Source organism: Cetorhinus maximus, chromosome 3 (genome assembly GCF_964194155.1).
Source record: "Cetorhinus maximus chromosome 3, sCetMax3.hap1.1, whole genome shotgun sequence".
NCBI lineage: Eukaryota > Metazoa > Chordata > Chondrichthyes > Lamniformes > Cetorhinidae > Cetorhinus > Cetorhinus maximus.
The window spans coordinates 42,260,147-42,280,156 of record NC_135881.1 but is presented as its reverse complement, the minus strand read 5'-3'; the positions used below and the strand labels follow the sequence as shown (position 1 = coordinate 42,280,156).

The 20,010-nt window shown below is 39.4% G+C and overlaps 1 protein-coding gene across 1 annotated transcript in view; it reads left to right on the top strand.

The window, feature by feature from the left end:
• The window catches only part of svila (supervillin a), a 231,578-nt gene that overhangs the window by 186,634 nt on the left and 24,934 nt on the right, over positions 1-20,010 (top strand). Inside the window, exons 25-33 of the mRNA XM_078537730.1 lie at positions 293-448; positions 3,079-3,215; positions 4,553-4,700; positions 7,300-7,445; positions 9,014-9,189; positions 12,281-12,422; positions 16,026-16,302; positions 18,173-18,327; positions 19,645-19,750. Coding sequence (XP_078393856.1) covers positions 293-448; positions 3,079-3,215; positions 4,553-4,700; positions 7,300-7,445; positions 9,014-9,189; positions 12,281-12,422; positions 16,026-16,302; positions 18,173-18,327; positions 19,645-19,750 — 1,443 coding nt within the window. The remainder of the gene's footprint in view (positions 1-292; positions 449-3,078; positions 3,216-4,552; positions 4,701-7,299; positions 7,446-9,013; positions 9,190-12,280; positions 12,423-16,025; positions 16,303-18,172; positions 18,328-19,644; positions 19,751-20,010) is intronic.

The window sequence follows — 20,010 nt, the reverse complement described above, 5'->3', positions numbered from 1 at the left end:
ATGGCCAAGATTTATTCTGCAGCCACTGTGATTATAACAGATAACATTGTCATTACCTCATTGTTGTTTTGTGGGATCTTGGTATGCACTAAATGACTGACGCATTTTCCTACATTACGTGAGTGACTACGTTTAAAAAAAATATATATATTTTCATTGTCTGTCAGGCCCTTTTGGGTGTCCTGAGGTTATGAAAGGTGCTATAAAAATGCAAGCCTTTTTTGTGGCTTTCTGTAGGGAGCAATGTAGTTCCAACAGCAGTGCTGATTCACTCCTTCATTTTTTTTGTCAGTGTCGAAAAACTCAAACTTATCAGAAATGGCGTTGGCTGGGCTGGCAAGCAAAGAGGACTTCAGCAGTGTCAACCTCCGTAATGTGAACCTAACGGAACAAGTGTCGAACAACAGTGCTGTGCCATACAAAAAGCTGATGTTGCTGCAGATTAAAGGTCAGAATTTCATTAATTTATTGAAGGGCTCTCAACTTTTCATCAATCTTTTACCAAAGTATTCCTGCGTGCCTGTGCAGTTCCTGATGGTGCACAGGACAGTTTGAACCAAAACAAATCTTTTACATCAGCCGCATTGCCATTTATTTTTCGTCATTTGCTAAATCATCATCACTGTCGGTTTCGTATCTATATAAACATAATCCAGACCAGCAGCATTTTTTTTTTTTTTGAGGAAGAATTGGGAAGAGCGAACTATCGCTGTGCAAAGTCAATTTTGAGCAGTATTTTCTTCTGATAAACTGGATGCTCGGTTTGACTTGTATTTTTCAACAATGGAAAACTGTTCCTAATGTGGTGTGAAGAAAAAATTTACAATGGAAAAGACATTTAATGTCTCCATCTGTGCACAAGAATTTACCTTTATCGTGTTTCATCGGATTGCACATTGTGTTGTCTTTTTAAATGTTGGCAAAGAAAGCATAAATAACCCAGCTTTTGAGTACATCTTCCTCCTGTGAAAATTAGGTTCAAATCCTGGTCAGAATAGAGTTAAAATGCTTCCTCTATGATTGCAGGGCCGTTAGCCTTGCCTCATAAGTAGCACTGTCACCCAAGTCGTAAGGTTGTTCTTTCAAGCCCTACTCCAGAGATGCAGGTTGATACTTCAGTGCTGTAGATAGAGAGTCCTGCACTGTAGGAGATGTTGCCTTTAGTTAAACTGAGGTCCTGTCTGCCTGCTCAGGTGAACATAAACAGAATTATTTGATGAAGAATAGGGGAGTTCTTGGTCCCCTGGCTGATGTTTGTCCCTCAGCTAACATCACAAAAACAAATTATCTGATCATTTATCTGACTGCTGTTTGTGACCTGAGATATGTGAAAATTGGCTGCCACATGTCCCGACATTACAACAGTGACATACTCCCAAAAGTAATTAATTAGCTGTGAAGTTCTTTCTTAAATGGAATGAGTTCGGGTCACCTGGGTGCAATTGCTAATAAGCGTGATACTAAGGCATAACATTCATTCAGTCAATTTGGCAATCACATTCAGAGGTGAGAATGGCTATTGGGCAAAGGGAACAGGAAAACATTCTGCTGGTGCACAAATGGTACATTTTGCAGCTTGGGCTCCAGGTATACCATTGGGACTCAGTAGATTTTCTATCTTGATTAATTTTAAATTTTCATTTTATATAAAAACAGTTGGCACAGTAGGATATCACTTTATCCCTTCACACCATGGAATGGATAGGAATGCAGCTCATCTTAATGGAATAAAATGTTCATCTCTACCTGCAAGTATTAAATAAAATGAATTTGAGTTCATGGTAGACACAGTGTTATCCGTAACTTGGGGCAAAGTAACAGTCTGAGTCTACAAAGCTAGCTAATAAGTTGTACAGATTTCCTAATAGTCATTACCAGCAAGTTGATATTGAGGCAAATTAGTAAAGACCTTTACTCTTCCACTGGCCTGTACCATACCTGACTTTTTCTATCAATCATATTGACACACAGATAGGTAGGAAGAGTATGATGTGGAAAAATGTGAAGTTGTTCACTTTGGCGGGAAAAATAAAAAAGCATAGTATTACTTAAACAGAGAACGATTGCAAATTTCTGAGGTGCAGAGGGATCTAGGTGTTCTAGTACATGAGTCACAAAAAGTTAGTATGCACGTAAGGATGTTATGCTTCAGTTATACAGGGCATTGGTGAGACTGCATCTCAAATACCATGTGCATATTTGATCACCTTATTTAAGGAGGGATGTAAATACTTTGGAGGTGGTTCAGAGGAGGTTTACTAGATTGACACCTGGAATGAGCGGATTGTCTTATGAGGAAAGGTTGGACAGACTGGGCTTGTTTCCACTGGAGTTTAGAAGAGTGAGGGGTGACTTGATTGGAGTATATAAGATCCAGAATGGCCTTGACAAGATGGACGTGGAAAGGATGTTTCCTCTTGTGAGTAAATCCAGAACTAGGGGGCACCCTTTTAGGAGAGAGATGAGGAGAAATTTTTTCTGAGGGTTGTGCAACTTTCGAACTCTGCCTCAGAAAGGCGGTGGAGGTGGGGTCATTGAATATTTTTAAGGCAGAGGTAGATAGATTCTTGTTAGGCAAGGGAATCAAAGGTTATTGGGGGTAGATGAGAATGTGGAATTCGAAACACAAGATCAGCCATGATCGTATTGAACGGTGGAGCAGACTTGAGGAGCCAACTGGCCGCTTTCTGCTCCTATTTCTTATGTTCTTCTATATCATTCAAGGTGGATGTGCAGCGCCAACACCTTCTACTTTGAACACAAGTATTCAGCCCAAGAGCCATTTATTTAAAAATTAAGAATGTAATGAACAAAGTGCTATAAATACAGAATGTAAACATTACCTTTACTTAGGTTTCCTTATTTTCATTCTTAAAAAGTGTAGTTAAATTTGATGGAGTCAAAGAGCCTGATTTTAACTCGCTCAAAACCCACTCGTTCACTTACAAAGTTAAAATCGGGCCCAAAGTTGCAAGCCACCAGGCAAAACATTTCTGGACAGTGAATTTATTCTTGTGTTGTGGGCCATTATACTGTACCTCAACGATTTGAACATGCATTCCTAAATTTATTTCTTAGGACGAAGGCATATTCAAACCAGGTTGGTGGAACCAAGAGCATCATCATTGAATAGTGGAGACTGTTTCTTGCTGCTAGCTCCTCAGCACTGTTTCCTGTGGACAGGAGAATTTACCAATGTCATCGAAAAAGCCAAGGTCAGTCTATCACTCAGTAAGCGTCTGTGCAAACAAACTTCGTGCTCTATCCTCCTAGAACTTCAGTTTCTGTGAGCTTCTTTCATGAAAGTAAATTATAGTGCAGGTCATAGAAAATGTCAGAATATACCATAAACAGTACTTCCTGCCAGATGTTTATGTGAGGCATAACCTCACAAGTCATGTATTCCACAAGTTTGGTGGCATATCTGGATATCTAGATTTCCTGTCTTTTTAGAGGCTGTGAAAAGACCAACGTACTTAACAGGATGCAAAAACTTCCTCAGGATAAAGCACTTGTGGGAGTCAGTAAGAAGCAAAGTTCAGATGCATTACAAATTTGAAAGGAGAAACACAGAACAGTGAACAGAAGTGCACTCTTTTTGTCACATTTCCTTTGTACAAGATGCAAGAAATAAAGCAATGAACACATTGGGGCTGCCAAAGCTGTCCAAGTATATTCCAGGAATTTCAGTGAATTTATTTTAATTCATCCAACTTTTAGTTAGAATTCGGCCAAGATTTTTATGAGATGATTGGAATACAAATTGCACTTCAGTGTGATTGCTACGCTTTTGTAAACAATTGTTTGAAAAAGAAGACAGGGATGAAGTCAGTTACAGTGAAGAAATGTTGTAGAATGTTCAGCTAGTGCATTGCATTTGATGCAGGAGTCTCCAAAATACTAAAGTATTAATTGTGTGCTTGCGTATCAGGTTAACTGCTCATGAAATGATGTCTGTTAATCTTTTCTATTGGTCACAAAGAAGCATATTCAAACTTTTGATATACGTAACATACCACAAACTGACAATTCTTTAGTCATGAGATCAGCTACGTCATACCTCATCTAGTCAATTCATGTTTTATTTTTGCATTAGCAATTTTAATTTTGAGACCAAATTCTGTATGGAACATAAAAACTGAAAATACTGGCAATTACATAGGAGATCTGTCGATGAACGTTTCAGAAAAAATAAACGCCTTTATCTAACTCCTCCGCCCCCCCCCAATTTACAGTCTTTCTTTTCATCTCTGCGTAAAGGAGAATGAATGAAGTGTATCACACAAAGAGAATGAATGAAATGTGTAGTAAAACAGAATCTGATTTAATATCCTTGGAGATTATTTTCACTGCAGCCCTGAATCAAACAAGAAGATGAGGATTCCAAGGTGTGCTAATACATTGAGCAAGAAGTGTCCATACAGTAAAATCTAACTACCCGCTAGATTTATTTTCTTGTTCAAATCTTTCATCTCCAGCTAATACGCTCAATAAATGTACTGTATCAAATAATACTGTGCCTGTGTACGTTTCAATATTTTCCTGTTTTCAGGCTTCAGAACTGGCAGCTTTTATTCAGACTAAAAGGGACCTTGGCTGCAGAGCACCATATGTGGCCACAATAGAAGAAGGAATTAACAGCCATACCAAAACAGCCAAAGACTTTTGGAGACTCTTGGGTGGACAGTCAAGCTACCAAGGTAGTTATAGCTGCTGTGAATTTTGGATATGAATGCTGTTATAAGTTTATTGAATCTTACCAATGTACACCTTTTTAAAGATGTATTTCAAAATTAGAGCATGTATGTATTTTCTTGAACTGATTAAAATAGTGACACTAGGAGCAGAAGTAAGAATCATTTATGTGCACACTTAAAAGTTAGAAAAAAGTTATTTTCGCTCCTAACTATTCTCCTCTTGGCGCTCCCCAAATGTGATGCCATGTCATAACAGTTATTTACAGTGCAGAAGGAGGCCATGGAGTATTCCAACCAGTCCCGTTTCCCAGCTCTATCCCCCTAGCTCTGAAAGTTTATTTCCTTCAAGTGCCCATCCAATTTCCTTTTGAAATCATTGATTGTCTGCTTCTACCACCCTCGTGGGCAGAGTGTTTCAGGTCATTACCTCTTGCTGCATAAAAAAATCTTGCTCATATTGCCCTTGAATCTCTTGCCCAGCATCTTAAATCTGTGCCCCCCTAGTTTTTCCTTCTCTACCTTACCTAAACCAGTCATAATCTTGTCGGAGATCACCAGAAATTGAGACAGAGAGGTCAAGGAAGGGAAGGGAAGTGTCAGTGATGGACCACGTGAAAATGATGGAGGAGTGGAAATTGGAAGCAAAATTAATAAATTTTTTCAGATCTAGAGTCTTGTACACCTCTATTAAATCTCCCCTCAATCTACTTTGTTCCAAAGAGAACAATTCTAGCTTCTCCAAACTAACCTTGTAGCTAAAATCCCCCATCCCTGGAATCATTCTGGTAAATCAGCAGGGAAGTGGTACTTAGCAAATTGCTGGAGCTGCAGGCTGACAAACCCCTGGGTCCTGGTGGACTTCATCTCAAGAAGTGGCTAGTGAAGTAGCTGATGTGTTGGTTTTAATTTCCCAAAATTCCCCGGATTCAGGGAAGATGCCATCAGATTGGAAAATAGTAATGTAACTCCTTTATTTAAAAAGGGAAGGAGACAGAAAACAGGAAACTACTGGCCAGTTAGCTTAGCATCTATCATAGGGAAAATGTTGGAAGCTATTATTAAAGATGTTATGGCAGGGCATTTAGCAAAATTCAAGGCAATTAGGCAGTGTCAACATGGCTTTGTGAAAGGGAAATCATGTTTAACCTCTTTATTGGACTTCTTTGAAGGAGTCACACGTGCTATGGATAAAGGGGAAGCGTTGGATGTATTGTACTTAGATTTCCAGAAGGCATTTGATAAGGTGCCACATCAAAGGTTATTGTGGAAAATAAAAGCTCATGGTGTAAGGGGTAACATATTGGCACGGAAAGAAGTTTGGCTAGCTAACAGGAAACAGAGGGTAACCATAAATGGGTCTTTTTCTGATTGGGAGGGATGTAATGAATGGTGTGCCACTGGGATCAGTGCTACGTCTTGCTGCATATAGACTTGGGCTACTTCAGTATCTGAGGAGTCACAAATGGTGCTGAACATCGTGCAATCATCTGCAAATATCCGCAGTTCTGATTTTATGATGGAGTGAAGGTCATTGGTGAAACAGCTGAAAGTGAGTGGGCCTAGGACACTGCCCTGAGGAACTCATGTAGCAATGCCCCAGAATTGAACTGATTGACTGCCAACAACCACGACCATCTTCCGTTGTGCTAGGTATGACTCCAATCAGCGGAGGGTTTTCCCCTTGATACCCATGACCTCAGTTTTGCTAGGGTTCCTTGATGCCACACTTGATCAAATGCTGCCTTGATGTCAAGGCACTCTGTTGATGAAGTTCAAGATCACATACGCTTTGTTAACCTCACTCTCAATATGTTCTGCCACCTTCAAAGACCTTTGCACATGCACCCCCAGGTCCCTGCATACTCTTTAGAACGCTGCCTGTCCCTATCCCTTCTTCCAAAATGTATCACCTCACACCCCTGTATTAAATACCATCTGCCAGTTGTTTGCCCATTCTGCTAGCCCATCTATGTTCTGTGGCAACCAATTAGTATTATCCTCACTGTTTACCACTCCTTCAAGTTTGCTTTCATTGGCAAATTTTGAAATATTACTCTGCATTCTAATATCCAAGCCATTTATATCTATCTAAAAAGAAAGTGGTCGTAGCACTGACCTTGGGAACATCACTCTCTTTCATCCTCCCGTTTGAAAAATAACTATTTACTCGCTGTTTTCTGTTCTTAACCCAATTTTTTACCCAGCTAACACTGACTCTCCTACTCCATGAGCTACAGTTTTATTAACGAGCATTTTATGTGCTACTTTGCCAAACTTTCTTAAAGTCCAGATAGACAACATCCATTGCATTCTCTTCATCAACCTTCTCAGTTACCTCATCAAAATATTCAATTAGGTTAGTCAAGCCAATCTTTACAGTATAGATTTATTCATAGAGTGAATCATTACAGGTAAATAGTATTGGTCAGCAGGTTAGTGATAATAGAGTCGAGAGAGCAGGAGGTGGATCTCATGGACAAGATGAGTGTAGAGTTGGCAGGAGGGGAGATAGGAGAGAAGCTAGAGAAAGTTGAAAGTTCAGGGCAAGTTACATGCTCAAGGGAGATGCATTTCTAATAAAACTGCATTGTTTACTTTGCAGGTGCTGGAAATCCAGATGAAGATGAACTGTATGAAAGTGCAATAGTAGAAACCAACTGTATTTATCGTCTAGTAGACGATAAATTAGTCCCTGATGATGACTTCTGGGGAAAGATACCACGTTGCTCTTTGCTTAATTCAAAAGATGTAAGTATTTGTCAGATGAACCAATAGAGGAGCATCCTGTAATAAATCACTTGGTAAATACATTGCATGGTGCCAGACCAGATCAGGATGGTCCAGAGTTTAATCCGCTATTTGTATTGAACTTGATCTCAGCCAGGATGCATATATGGCCACAACAGTTGTACTAAGGAGAAAGAAGGGAAAAAGAAATTCAGTGTTTCGATTCAGTGACCATGCCAATAAGTATGGTTGTGTGGATATATCAGGATGCAACTTGATTGCGATGTCTTGTGCAGTTACCTAAACTGTTGACAAATACAACCTAGCTCATAAGTGAAGAATGACTACAGATTTGAGGACTGCCAGCACTTTTGGAATCAAATTTCTCTGAATTACTGCATTTAGAAGAGACAGATAGTGGGGGTGGGCAAGGGTAAGAGAGAAGAAGTAATAGAAGAGCTGGAGCAAGAAATGATAACACTCAGCTCATTATATTTCTCTATGTTTTAAATTCAATGATTTTTTTTTTCATTTGTGGTGTTTATTGCCAATTCCTAGTATTAGTGTAGAATTGTAGAATGCATGTAGGGCAGCTAAGGTGGTACTTAACTTCACTGAAGGAAATTAATAAACCATATGAATATCTACAATAATTCAGTGGCTTTCATGGTCATTTTCTGGTGCTACAGCCTGCTATACTAAGATTTGAACCCATAACCTGTGGGTTACTAGTCCAGTAACATAACTATTAGGCTGTTATAACCACATACAAACTTGCAATGATGTGACATTTTTAACACCCCAAAAAAGTCTCCAGCTGATTTGCAGAAGTACCAGCGTGCGAGGGCACAGGGCAAGATGGAATGCTGAGCCAAAACAGGAGACATTTGAAAGGTGGCTAAAAGTTTGTGAAATAGGAAAGAGTGGCAGAAATGTAAAGAGGGAATTCCAAGGCATGAGCCTAGATGGCTGAAGATGTTAAAACTTAAAAACTTTTCAAAACGTTCTTGAATGTTATTCTGGTCTAGCTTGTCTTTCTTAAATTGAATTTCACATACTAAATTATTGGCATTAATACCAGTGAAGCAGAAAGCTGATTTCTGTCTTCCAGCATTGTTCTTCCCATTGCCCATGGAAGTAACTGGCACAGTGTGACTGCGCGCACACTATCAGCCTCTCGAGAGATTGTTCTTCAGGTGTAAAATTCAACAGTCAAGTATGAAAGGGTTGTTTGGCTGGGGATTGAAGAAAGGGATGCATCACATCCAAGCTATACATGCTTATCTGCAGTGTTGAAATATATCCATACCATCAGGACTCACTGAACTATCACTGAATGAGAATCCTGGTTGATTTCCTTTCCTTGTTCCCATCCACGGAGAGCCAGAGAACACTGAGACAAATGAATGCCCATCTTTTGTTCCAGCTGAGATCAGATAGCTGACCACAATTCGGTGACTGAGCTGGAGGTGATTTTGATTTGTATAACATGTATTAAGCTTCTTAAGGGTGTAACTGTGCTACCTCCCTAGCTATGTTTCATATAAACTTTTATGCAATTTCCTGAAACTGTTGATTATTTTTCATAGGTGCTGGTGTTCGATTTTGGCAGTGAAGTGTATGTGTGGCATGGAAAAGAGGTCACACTCGCACAGCGAAAAGTGGCATTCCAATTGGCAAAACATTTATGGAATGGTACCTTTGACTACACAAACTGTGACATCAACCCTTTAGATCCAGGCGAATGCAATCCTTTGATACCAAGGTAGCTTTGATTTACACTAGCAGTTTACAGCATACTATGTATGTAATCAGCCGTAATAACCATAGTTGGCACAGCAAACAATTGTAATATTTGAAGCCACTTGATCCATCAAATTCACCATTTTTGGTGTCAACTTTTCCATCCTTCCTTTTAACTATTTACATCAGGCTTAAGGGGCTAAAACGTCCACTCTTGCTCCTTTCTCTCCATGCCCATTTGACAAAAATTAGGAAGAATAAAATGATAAATGTCCCCTAAATTTGCCTGCATCTTATGGAACTATGCCAAATAAAGTGACAATTTGGGAATTTAAGAGAGGGATGGGAGGGTTGGGGGAGATGGGGTGCGATTGGATGGGGGTGGGGGGGCATTCTGTTTGGATAATAACTACAGAATATATGGTGAATTCAGTACCCACAACACAGGCCAAAGATGGGGCTTCAACATTGTTGCCCCAGTTCATTGATCTGCACTTAGTTAGAGCACTGGGTACACCAAATTTATCCCTGTATCTTTACTGATCTAAACTTTTTTATAGTTGGGGGTTTGGGGAAAACCTTAGAATGAGGTTGTATAAGGTGATGAAGCATAGTTTGATAGTTCTGAATAGTACCCAAAGTAAATGTATATGTACTTTCTTTTCTTCAATTCCTTTGGAGATGCACAATAACCACATTTCCTCTTTTCCAATGGACTAGCGTTTACTTGTCCACGTTTGATGGCACTGGAAAAGTCTGTCTTCCTTTCAAAGTCTGGCTTATTCTGATCTAAAGTTAAGATGGACTATTCACAAAATTATTGACCGAGGGGCATGTTAGTGGCCCGCTTGCTTAGATATGAGCCAAACGGGGGCCATTCTACTGTTTGAATTTGCCCTTACAAGCTGGAAAAACTCTTGTGTTCCTAAACGTTGCTATTTGTTAGCTCCTAAATTTCAGTTTATACCATTTTTGTATTTTATCATTTTATGCTTTCCTATAAATCCTTAATTTACTTTTTTTACATGTTTCTACAAACTAATAACTAATAAATGACAAGGTATACCTCCTAATTGATGGATTAATACTGAAATAATAAGTTTAGAGAAGCTAAAGCTTAATATATTTCAATATACATGAAATTTATTTGATTCATGAGATATTGGCTACCTTACATCCATTGTAATTAATGCATGAACTGTTATCTGCTGTAATGACTACATAAAACTAATCATTTACAGTATCTTTAAACGGCCTTAGTTTCTTTTTGTTAATTCGGCCTTTTATTATCTACTGTAACTTAATAAATCAATGTTTGAAAATTGTTTTTCTAACTTCAGTCATTGAGCTCATAAAAGGATTTTCAAGTATAGCTTATATAGTGTGCACTTTTATTATGCAGTAGATTCGGCAAGTTAATAGTAACTTTTTGTAAAATTGCATGGGTTCAGTGGCTTAATGGTTATGTTACTGGACTAGTGACCCGGAAACGTGCGTTCAATACCTCGGGAATATAAATTCAATACATTGAATCAACAAAGGATCAACAATCCTCCTGACCTTTTTGGTTTTAAGTAGGAGATGTCAGAAAAGTTACCACAAGGATGACTGGCTTGTGGCGGGTAAGCATTCATAGCAACGTCTCTTTTTGATCCTTCAATGTCAGCTCTTCCTATCATTGTGAAGCAGATTTGAAAGCTGGAATCAAAGGCCAGTATCGGTAATTGTGGCCATGAAACCACCGGATTGTCGTAAAATCTCATCTGGTTCACTAGTGTCCTTTGGAGAAGGAAATCTGCCATCCTTGCCTGGTCTGGCCTATATGTAACTCCAGACTCTCAACAAATTGGCTGACTTTTTTAACTGCCCTCTGAAATGGCTCACCATCACCTTCTCAAGGGCAATTAGGAATGGTCAATAAATCCTGACCTTGCTAGTGACGCCCGTATCCTGTGAATGAATAAAAAGAAAGCCACTCCTTACAAAAAAGTGAAATACTCAACGCAGTAATAAAGTGTACCATAAATTGATATATCATAAAAATATATTTCAGTTATTAGATGCAACATATAAATATTTGAGAGATAGTAAAGTGAGTCCCAACAATAATGTGTTGCATCACAGAATAAGGAAAAAATTGGACCCCTGTTACTGGGGAGGAAAACAAATTTAGGGGAAGACCAGTTATTGGTCTTTTATTGTTCACCACCTGATGACCAATTTATTACATTTGGTGGAGGCTGTTATCTGCTCTGCTACAAGAGAACATGGGAAACCTGTACAGAGAAGAAAAAGGGATTTATATCCTTGAGAGGGTGGCATATTGGTAGCGAATATATGAACCCCTGCAAGTGTGGTGCCTCTGTGTATGGTCTCAAGAGCAACTAGAGATGGGTAATAAATTCTGGCCTTTCCAGCAACATTCACATCCCATGAACGAATAAGTAAAAGTGAAACAGTATGTTCGAGCCTATGCATTCCATTATAATATAGGACAGTTATTTGTTAGTAAAACTATATTAAAGAGTAAATAAAGCAAAAGCTACTACATTTTGTTGAAAATTATTCTCCTTCCACATAATTTTTTATTTATATATATACACACACAAATAAATTTATTCTTGATAGATTTTTTAAAATTGAAACTTCAATTTTATTGCTGCAAAAGAGATCTGTTACTAACGATGAAGTTTCCAGGGGTGGGCAGCTCCACAAGGCTTGTTTAATGTCACACAAGCAAACCCCCACCCCCTGCTTTGTTTTCAATTGAACCACCACAAAATGCACAAGTATTTCCAGAGCAGCCCAATGGGGTGAAATACTTTACTTATTCATCTTCATGGTGATCAAAATGTTGTTGAATATCCTGCTAAAAATACCATTGTATTCCATTAAATGGAGAGAGTACTTTGGGATATGTGTGTGTCAGTATATGTCTTTCCAATTAACAAGTATGAAACTACCACTTATTACATGAAGCAGTAAGTTTTAAAAACTTATTTCCTTTATCTAGTTCTTTGGCTACGATTCCATTTTGAACAATAAGTCATGTGTTAAGATGTCAGATGCCAAGTGTTAATCCTAACCAGCTGCTTGCTTTTTTCCACATGTAGGAAAGGTCAAGGTCGTCCTGATTGGGCAATTTTTGGCAGGCTGACAGAGCATAATGAAACTATTTTGTTTAAGGAAAAGTTCCTGGACTGGCTAGAATCAAAGAAGCCCTCACAAAAAACTGGAGTTGAAGAGGAGCAGAAGGTGCAGCTCTTTTGGTTACCCTATTAGCGAAGCAAAAGCTTTAATCTTTTCTGCTTTTTAAAGCACCTGTAGTCATATGTAAAACTTGATAGACTGGCGGCATTGAATATTTTAGGTCTGTCAACTGATCTAGTTTTGACCAAAGTTCAAAACCTCATGAAACTTGTTTTTTCACAAACCTTTTCACTTTACAAACCTTTTCCTCGAACTTATAAATAATTTCAGCTAAACAAAGTAAGTGACAGCCATTCACTCATTCATTTCTCAGGGCAATACCCTTGACCAATCAGGGTCAAACTGCCTGGTTTAAATTTCAAACATGCTTGGCAGTTAACTGTCACTCACCATCACTGGTGCATTCTCCATGGCAATGTCTCTACCAATCAGAGTCCACTTGCCAACCAATCTTCACATACAGTATAAATTGTTGTTTTCCCCTTATATTGGTATTCTTATGATGTGTCCTGTTGAGTGCAAGATGAAAAGCTTCGACATTTCTCTTTTTTCAGCAATAATAATTTGCACAATCTTAATAGTTGCAGGAGTGTAGGTCATTCAGATCCTTGAGCTTATTATGCCATTCAGTTAGATGGTGGATGATACATACCTTAACTCCATTTACCTGCCTTTGTTCGTTATCCCTTGATAGCCTTAACCAACCAGAATCTACTGATGTCAGTCTCGATAGGAACACACGATTTGGTATATGCTGCATCAAGTTTACAGCACAGAAACAGGCCAGTCAGCCCAATACTGTTTATGCTCAACAGGAGCTTTCTTCTGCAGCATTCACTGAATTAACAAACTATAGCAAATTGGAAATGGTGTAAGAAGGTGAGAGAGGGAAAGTGGGCCCTAGTTTGTTTATATAGGATTAATACATCTTAATTGTGATTCTTGTTAGGACGATGCAAATATTTGACCAACATGCCACTCTTTCTGGCCTGCTAAGAGTCAGCATTTGATTTTGATGGGCTGGAGTTGCATGTTGACTCCACCGCAGCACATTTGAACTTGCAATCAGCTTTTGCGTTTGAAGTAAGAAGTGAATAATCATAAAGATAAAAAGGATCATGTAGATATAGTGTGTATGAATGTTCAGAAGGAATTCAATAAGCCGCCTCACAGGAAATGTATGCATACATTAGAGAAAAGTATTAGATATTTTACAGTCAGAAAACCAAGGATATGGATTAATGAACGATGCTTGGATTGGTAAAGTGGTTGGGAAGTGGTGGATGTGAGGACTCAGTGATAACTCCGGTATTGTGATATCTTAAGAGAAGAAAAATGTGAAGAAGTACGAAATAATGCATTTTGAGAGAAAAGCAAGAAATGGGATGTTGCCGGGTGTGGATGGATGGAGAGGGGGGAGTGGTGCTCAAAATATAATTCTTTAAAATGAGTGCCTATAGATAAAGCCATAACAAAAGCCATTCGAACTTATGGCTTTGAGGAATATGAGCAGATTATAAGGGCCAAAGGGGCTATGATAAATTTATAAAAGACAATTGTTAGATCACAATTGGAGTAGTGTGTGCAGTTTTGAAAGAAAAGAAAGACTTGCATTTATATCGTGTCTTTGACAACTTCAGCATTCCGAAGTGCTTCACGGCCAATAAAGTAATTTTGAAGTGTAGTCACTGTTGTGTTGTAGGAAATGCAGCAACCTATTAGCGCACAGCAAGGTCTCACAAACAACAGAAATTTTGTATTAGTAACTTGATTGAGAGAGAAATATTGGCCAGGACAACAGGGAGAATTCATCTGCTCTTCTTCTATGTCATCCTGAGGGGAAAGACTGGGTTTAACATTTCATCTGAAAGACAGCACTTCTGAAATTGCAACAAACCCTCAGTATAGAAAGCATGTTAAAGCTGTAAATTCATCAGGGTGATACCATGGATCTGATACTATAGTAATAAGGAAGCTATAGCTATCACTGCTTAAAGCAACATGCAATATGATCATTTACATTAAATCCCACCCTAATTCATTTTTTCCATTAACTAGAAGTGTAATCTGAATCCATTAAAGATTTACCTGTGTAGATGTTACATAGCATATACGGCATAAGAAGAGGCCATTCAGCCCAACCAGTCCATGTCGGTATTTATGCTCCACTTGCGCTTCTTCCCGCCCTTTCTCATCTAAATCTACCATTGCAACTATCTATTCTCTTCCCTGCTCATATGCGTGCCTAGTTTCACCCTAAATGCATCAACACTATTCACTTCATCCACTCCCCGTGGTGGTGAGTTCCACATTCTCACCACTCTTTGGGTGAAGAAGTATCTTCTGAATTCCCTATTGGATTTCTCGGTGACTATCTTAAATTGTTGGCCTTTTCATTATGCTCTCCCCTATAAGAAGAAACATTTTCTCTGTATCCACCCTACCAAAACCTTTCATAATTTTAAATACCTCTCAGCTGCCTTTTTTCAAGAGAAAAGAAACCCAGCTTGTCATTCCTTTCCTGATATGTGTACACCCAGGCATTTCTGGTAGCATCCTTGTAAATCTTTTCACTCCACTCCAGTGCCTCTGCATCCTTTTTATAAACCAGAACTGAACACGGTGCTCTTAAGTGTGGTCTAACCAAGGTTCGATACAGGTTAACATAACTTTTTAAATTATATCCCTCTAGAAATAAAGCCTGGTGTTTGGTTGTTTTCTTTCTAAATGGTCTTGTTGATCTGTGGCAACTTTTAGTGATTGGTGTATTTGTACTCTAAAGATCCCATTGTTCCTCTACCCCACCTAGATGGTATGCTATTGATTATCAAAGTGGCGCAGTGAATGAATGAGGACACATACTTTCTGATTTTAGTTGAAGTCACATCAACAGGATCTTGTGCACAGGATCTGGATAGCTGCATTATTTTAGCACCGGCTTTGTACGGAGTCTGTACCAGCCTATTCAGTTTATTGTTTTAAATCCACAAAAGTTTTAATTAAACTTTCTTTACTTCCATCATTGTGAAGCTGGTGTAAATTAATCTTTCATATGTGCACTCAGTCCCAGTGGCAAGCTGAGTTAAATCCTTGACAGACTATTGTTATTTCCTTTAGTGTGGCAGCATGTTAATTTCATTGTGGGTTAACTGTAACTGCGTTTGGGTGGTATGTGATTATTTCCTACCTATCACCAGTAACCCATCACAAATCCTTCCCTAATTTGTCAGTTTTAAAGTGACGCATAATTTGTTTCAAAGAAAATGTAACTTTCAAAATCTCATGGCTATCAAATGTAGTCTGCTGATAATTCAAAGTTTGTTTTTGTGCTGAATAAAATGAACTGTGCAATAATTTGAACTGAGCAACATAAATAGCAGCAAATTAGGAATTTGGGCCTAGCAGTGTAATTGTCAACCCATTTTAATTCCGTAATTTTGAATTAAGAGGAGTAGATTGTAGTACAGACTGATCTGAACCAAACCCTTTAAACTGGTTTGGGAAATGTACATTGCAGGAAAGAGAAGTATTGAATTTTATCTCTTTTCAGATTGGTCTTTTTATTAAAGTCCAATTTACAGTTCAGATTTTGCTAGCTGATTAAATTCACTTGGCTATCAATTTACAGTCTTTCTTCTTGTCTTCTAGCAGGAGCATGGGATTGATCTTAAACCATATGATGTTACCTTGATGATTCCTCAGTCTCTAGCCCCCGTTGGGACAACGCTAGATGGATTAAATATTGGACGTGGCTATGGAATAGTGGAGGGAGAAGATGGAAGGCAGTTTGAGATCACCAGCCTCTCAGTTGATGTGTGGCACATACTTGAATTTGACTATAGTAGATTACCCAAGCAGAGCATTGGGCAGTTTCATGAAGGTGATACTTATGTGGTGAAATCAAAATACCTGGTGAGCACCACAGGTGAGTGCCAATTGTTTAAAATTAAAGTATTTGATAAAGATTCTAAACCTGAACCAAATAGAAATGACTCTTAATGAGTCTTCATGGAGCAAGACTAAAAGCTTTGTTATTTCTACATTGTTTACATTATAATGCTGAAATTTATAATTATAAAATGATGTATTTAGATGTACGCCAGAGCTTCCATTTTAGGTGAGGGTGTGGAGCAGGCAGGGGTCAGGGGGCGATGGTGGAGCTGAACCCTTGAAGCAGAGAGGCCAGGGACATGGAGTCTTGGCTGATCTTAATAGCTGGGCCTAATATGCATAAATTTTCACAGTCCTGCCTGAACTCGGCCACCTCCACGACCTGGCCAGGAGGGAGCAGCGCTCTTACTCTTGGCTCATAAGGAAACCTAAACTGCCTGTACTCCTCTGGTTCACAATCCAGCTCACAGTGTGCCTGGCCTGATGGATAAGCTACTAGTGGGATGAGGTTTGCTAAAGCGTTTATTAATTAAATGAAAAAATTTTCCTAAATATCAAAACATGTCCCAGCTCATGTGACACTGTCACATGAGGGGACATGTTTAAATAATTTTGTACTTTGTTTTTAACAAAATTTTTTTATCAACTTAATCTCCCTGGGGCAGCTCCGTACCTCAGAGAGATTGCTGTGCTCTTTTGTGCACGTACACGAAAGAGCACAGGCCCCGACTCTCCCGCCTTCCCCGCCCGCACAGGTAGTGCTGAGCGCCACCAGCTGTGCGCCATGCTGGGCAGGCCTTAATTAGCCCGCCTATGTAAAATGGCGGCATGCAGCCGATCGCGGGAGGCGATTGGCTCTGCTCCCGCCCAGCCCACCTGACATAGGTTAGTTTCTGGCCTAGGGACAAAATTATTTTTGTGGTGATCAGGGGGAATAGGGGGGTGGTGGGCGGCTAGTGGAGCCGGACCGCTTCACACCAGTCTGCCCATCGCCATAAAGGGCTGTGGGTGAGCTAAATGGGCAGCCTGTGGGGCCTCCGCTTCTCACTGGTGAGGAAGTCCAATTGGCCGGCAGCTCTATCAAGAGCGCATTAGCGGGCGTTGCCTGGACTGCAACAAGTAGGTAATAGGTCATCCGAGGCCTTGGGCAGAAAGGTGGGTTTAAGGCAGCAGACAGGTAGAAAGAAGGTTGGTGGGGGAGCGGTGTTCTATCTTAGGGTGCAAAGGGCAGCCCCGAGGATAGAACCACCCGCCCTTTGATGAATTTGTTTAAACAATCGGGGAGCTCACTCCCACCACCCACATCAAACATTTTATTGCGCGGGCAGTGTATTATCGGGGTCAATTGGCTTGGTAACAAACCTAATTGACCCTTGATTATTTATTTATTATCATCCCCACATTATGGAGGTGAGCTGAGAGATGGACAGAATAGTGGTGGGGTGGGCTTATTTTTCATGCCCCCACCGAAAGCACGCCGAGCAGGGGAACGTAACACACAGCCCTAGGACTCTGAAAATTTGTGTTCATATATGTTGGGAACTTCTTAGCCTATTCCAAGATAGTGTATAAACAATGACAATGATTGACATTTCTGTAACAATCATTGGATACGAATCCACAGCCAAGTTAATAGAAAAGAAAAGCTGCTAATTAGTTATCACCCATTTTGCACTACTACTGAAGACCCCCTTGTATACAAAATCATCTCTCAGCACTGCACAGGGTGATGGATCATTGGCAGACAGTGTTTGGGAGAATAGAGATGGAAGAGGGTCAAGTGGTGTGGTAAAGGCACATTCAAAGAGAAAATATCCTCAAGATAGGTAGATTCTGTAGTCCATAGAACGTCCATTGATTCTGTTGACGCGTTATCTATTTTGGTTTCTTTATATGTAACACAGTTGGCAAAAGGCAGAAGTCTGAGCTTGTTCGAAACACTGCTGTCGGGAAAGAGAAATGCGTGTACTATTTCTGGCAAGGCCGTCACTCAACTGTCAGTGAGAAAGGAACTTCAGCCCTTATGACTGTAGAATTAGACGAGGAGCGGGGAGCACAGGTGAGTCTTTCCTACCTAATCCATTTGTGTAAGGTGATGTCCTGACATAGCAGAAACACAGTTGTGGTTTATTCATGAAATACATTAAAAATAGATTACATTTCCAGTTACAGAATAATTTGGGTAATTGTTTGTAATAGTAATTTGTGCTTTAAAAAAAGTGGAGCGCATCATTTTTCATCACTCTTCCAGTTGGCAACTTCAGAAACCACAATAACTATTATTGGGGTAAGCTGTTAAATAATGACAAATATAGGCTAAAACAAGTACAGTTGTAATGGATTATATCTTTAAACAAAAAATGTCTTTAAGCCATTTTCTAGGTAACTCCAGTTGTATTTCAGCAGATATAATTCATATCTGCACCTTTGGATTAATTGAGTTGTCTACAGAGCACATTTTAACATCTCCTCACAGCTTCTTTTAAAATAATATTGGGCAGAAATTTGACTGCTGAAACAGCAGCTTATAATTTTACTCAGTTCCATAGAACCATAGGAAAGTTACAGCACAGAAGGAGCCCACCTTATCCATGCCAGCCCGAGGACCCCCAGGTGCCATTTTTAACCCCACCTTCCTGCACCCGGCCCATAGCCCTGCAGCTTACAGCACGTTAGGTGCAGATCCAGGTACTTTTTAAAAGAGTTTAAAGTTTCTGCCTCCACCACCAACTTGGGCAGCGAATTCCAGACACCCACTACCCTCTGCGTAAAAAAGTTCTTCTCATGTCCCCCCCTACACCTTCTGCCGCTTATCTTGAATCTATGTCCCCTGGTTCTAGAATTCTCCATCAAGGGAAACAATTTTATCCTGTCCACTCTATCTATTCCCCTCATAATTTTGTACACCTCAATCAAGTTTATTTTTTTGAATCGCATCTACATTCAACAAGCAGCACAATTGCAGATTTTGCTGGACTCTCTGAGAATGGAATAGATTCCAGGCTTAGTATCATTAGGAATGAGATTTTCAAGTAACTTGAGATGCCAAAAAGAAACATTTTCTCATTATTTTATTCCATGGTTATCTCCAGATTTATTATTGCTTCACCCTATTTACTTTCTATTGTGTTTTCCTAACGTTTTTCGGTTCTTATCTCTATATATTGCACTCCGCATCCCAACCCACCTCAACACAGTTCAAAAAGTATTTATGTGGTGGTGCCTTTGTGTTAATCTCTGAAATGAAGTCCATGAGTTGTAATTTGTATCAGTTACTCCTTGACTTGTATTATGAAAGAACCATGGTTAAATGGTCTAGATTAATAAAAAAAATGTTCTAATACTTAAACTTTTTTTGTACCTTGAACTATTCCAGGTCCAAGTGCTACAGGGGAAGGAGCCACCCTGTTTCCTGCAACTGTTTCAAGGAGGAATGATTGTGCATGCTGGTAAAAGAGAAGAGGAAGAAGAAAGCTCACAAAGTAAAATCTGCTTGTGGTTTTGTATCTTGTTAGATGTTGCATGTTATCATAGAACTGGCTAAAATTTATAGGGCATTGCGATCAGATCCTGACGTTCAATCAGATAGTTCTCTGCAGAATAAAAATCTATAGATGCAGCACCACAGGCTGACATCTGCATGGTGTACTTCAAATGATATCATAGTAGCAGCACTATGCAAACAATGTTCTCCGCATTTTTCAAATGCAAGTATCTAAACCATTTTTCCCTTGTACTGCTT